The sequence below is a fragment of the Penaeus monodon genome, chromosome 6, assembly GCF_015228065.2.
Source record: "Penaeus monodon isolate SGIC_2016 chromosome 6, NSTDA_Pmon_1, whole genome shotgun sequence".
Classification (NCBI taxonomy): domain Eukaryota; kingdom Metazoa; phylum Arthropoda; class Malacostraca; order Decapoda; family Penaeidae; genus Penaeus; species Penaeus monodon.
The window spans coordinates 10,787,455-10,790,075 of NC_051391.1; the positions used below are offsets into that span (position 1 = coordinate 10,787,455).

General features: G+C 36.6%; 1 protein-coding gene across 1 annotated transcript in view; it reads right to left on the minus strand.

Moving 5' to 3' along the window:
* Positions 1-1,192, minus strand: part of LOC119574192 (lactosylceramide 4-alpha-galactosyltransferase-like) — an 8,862-nt gene extending 7,670 nt beyond the window's left edge. Inside the window, exon 1 of the mRNA XM_037921317.1 lies at positions 1,127-1,192. Coding sequence (XP_037777245.1) covers positions 1,127-1,143 — 17 coding nt within the window. The 5' untranslated portion in view covers positions 1,144-1,192. The remainder of the gene's footprint in view (positions 1-1,126) is intronic.
* Positions 1,193-2,621: the final 1,429 nt, after the last annotated feature.

Sequence of the window (2,621 nt, forward strand, 5' to 3'; positions counted from 1 at the left end):
ACTATACGGCCCACTAAAAGGAATGTGGAACTAGGATATCAGTAGCTATATACACATTACCTATCTATTCATACTAGACTAGTGATAGCATACATTTATACATATACATTTATACATATTCCTCGTGCTTGCAAATTGTTCTGTCATCCACATCTCGTGAAGAAGACACTATTTACATAACAGTTAACGTCTAGATGGATTTAAGAAAAACCTCGTCGACAAAAGTAAGTTTGAGATCCGGGAATAAAATCAACAGAACAATTAATAGTGTATGCCAATGGTACCAAATGTCGTTGTGTTGGGAGCCTCATCTGAATTCAAGTGAAGTCTGGGTTCAGTAGAAACTAAATGATATTTAAAAAGCATGACATGAGTAGGCAGAAATAGATACAGGATTTATATACGCACATGTATGTATAAATAATTCTATATAAGCACAGGTCTGTGTGTGTGTGTGTGTGTGTGTGTGTGTGTGTGTGTGTGTGTGTGTGTGTGTGTGTGTGTGTGTGTGTGTGTTTGTGTGTGTGTGTGTGTGTGTGTGTGTGTGCGTATTTATGCGTATGTGTGTGTGTATGCCCAACTCTGCATGTTTATGCAGAGTGTGTTCATGCATATATATATAATAATATATATATATATATATATATATATATATATATATATATATATATATATACATATATGTATATATATGTATATATATAATATATATATATATATTATATGTGTGTGTGTGTGTGTGTGTGTGTGTGTGTGTGTGTGTGTGTGTGTCTGTTTGTGTGTGTGTTTGTGTGTTTGTGTGTGTGTATGTGTGTGTGTGTGTGTTTATGTGTGTGTGTGTATGTGTGTGTACGTGTTTATGTGTGTGTGTGTGTGTTTGTGTGCGTTTGTGTGCTAGGTGTGTCCATATATAAACATACAAACATACATACTCACACACTCGCACACTCACATAAATGTATATCATATATATTACATATAATATAAATAATGAATGTATGTATATATAAACAGAGTATGGATGACGTAGTCACAATATTTTCAGAGCAAAAGAAACGCTACTTGTCAAAATACCCATTTATCTCTTTACACTATCCTAATATATTATATTGAAACCATAGCTCACTTTAATATCAGCTCCATTTTGTGATGGTGCAGGAGTCTTATTCACACTGTTCTCTGCAAGACCAGAAGAGACACTGAGTCTGTGACCGTTAGAAGACCCGCCCTCAATAACAAGTGTGTCATTTTTGTATACACACAGCTGCCAAGTCAGGTGAACATCTAAGGTCTAAGCCCGTGTTGTTCTCTCTCTCTCTCTCTCTCTCTCTCTCTCTCTCTCTCTCTCTCTCTCTCTCTCTCTCTCTCTCTCTCTCTCTCTTCTCTCTCTCTCTCCCTCTCTCTCTCTCTCTCTCCTTCTCTTTTAACTCTATCAAGTGTCCGAAAAGTTATAATTTCTGAAGGCGATTTATTTCAAAACCTACAAGTAGCAGTGAAAAATCATATAGAAGACTGAGATGTAGACGATCGCTTTATAACAAATGTCATTAGATTGAGGGTTGTAGAACTTCTGACTACTCTTGTAGGTTGATAAATAGCAGGTAAAAACATATTGAGGGCGTGTATTATCAATTGCAATCTTGTATAAGGCTGAAAAAGCTCTAATATTCCTACGATGCCCAGTATCCAAAGCTAAGGTAGACGGGAGAAATTAAATGGAAATAAAAGAATGATCAAGTAATCTTAAGTGTGATTCTGCTACTGGAGAACAATAGTCAAATGAGGTAGATGAAAGAAAAAAAAAATCTACGAGTAATGTTGTCATCTTCACAAATCCCCTTTCCAACTCGTTCCCGTCTCTTACTCTCTTTGTGACTAATTGTAAAGTCAGTCTAGTCTGTAAGGGAGCCAGTTAGTTCAGCGATGCCAAGTCCTTTGCTGACCCCCTCCCCCTATACCCCAGATCTGACTCTAATTATGGAGGAAGGACACGAAGTGTATCGGGAAAACTGCAGGGTAAAATACGTAAGTAAATGAGCCGTATACAGTCAAGTATATGAAGCGTTTACAATATATTTCAGAAGACGTACCCCCTTGTAACTTTCTCTAAGGCTGGCTGTTGATAGTTAGCATCTAACTTTCACGTGTATAAAAGGTACGAATGAAAATTAATATCTTCACAATACAAGAGATGTATTTGACCGGTTTTGATTATATATTCGTCAGAAATACATGTACTCACACTCCGCAAGATCGGTTTCGATTATATCTTCGTCAGAAATACATATATTTCTGACGAAGATATAATCGAAACCGGTCAAAAATACATCTCTTGTATTGTGAAGATATTTATTCGCATTCATACCTTTCATACATTTGTCAACATGAATATGGTTGATTTTTCCGTCTTGATTAGTTGACCTACTAAGTGGACTGACCACTTTCTGGGGTTGTTCTGTGGGTCTTTGAGTCGGCGCATGAACTGCCCGGCCTTGGTGTCTTAGATGGAGAACATGAAGATGGAGGAGTTATTAGATTAAATGATATTTGATAAAATCTTGTTGTGCCACCAAAAGGGACGTATTACTCTTAGAATGCATGTAATTAGAGAGAGAAGAAAA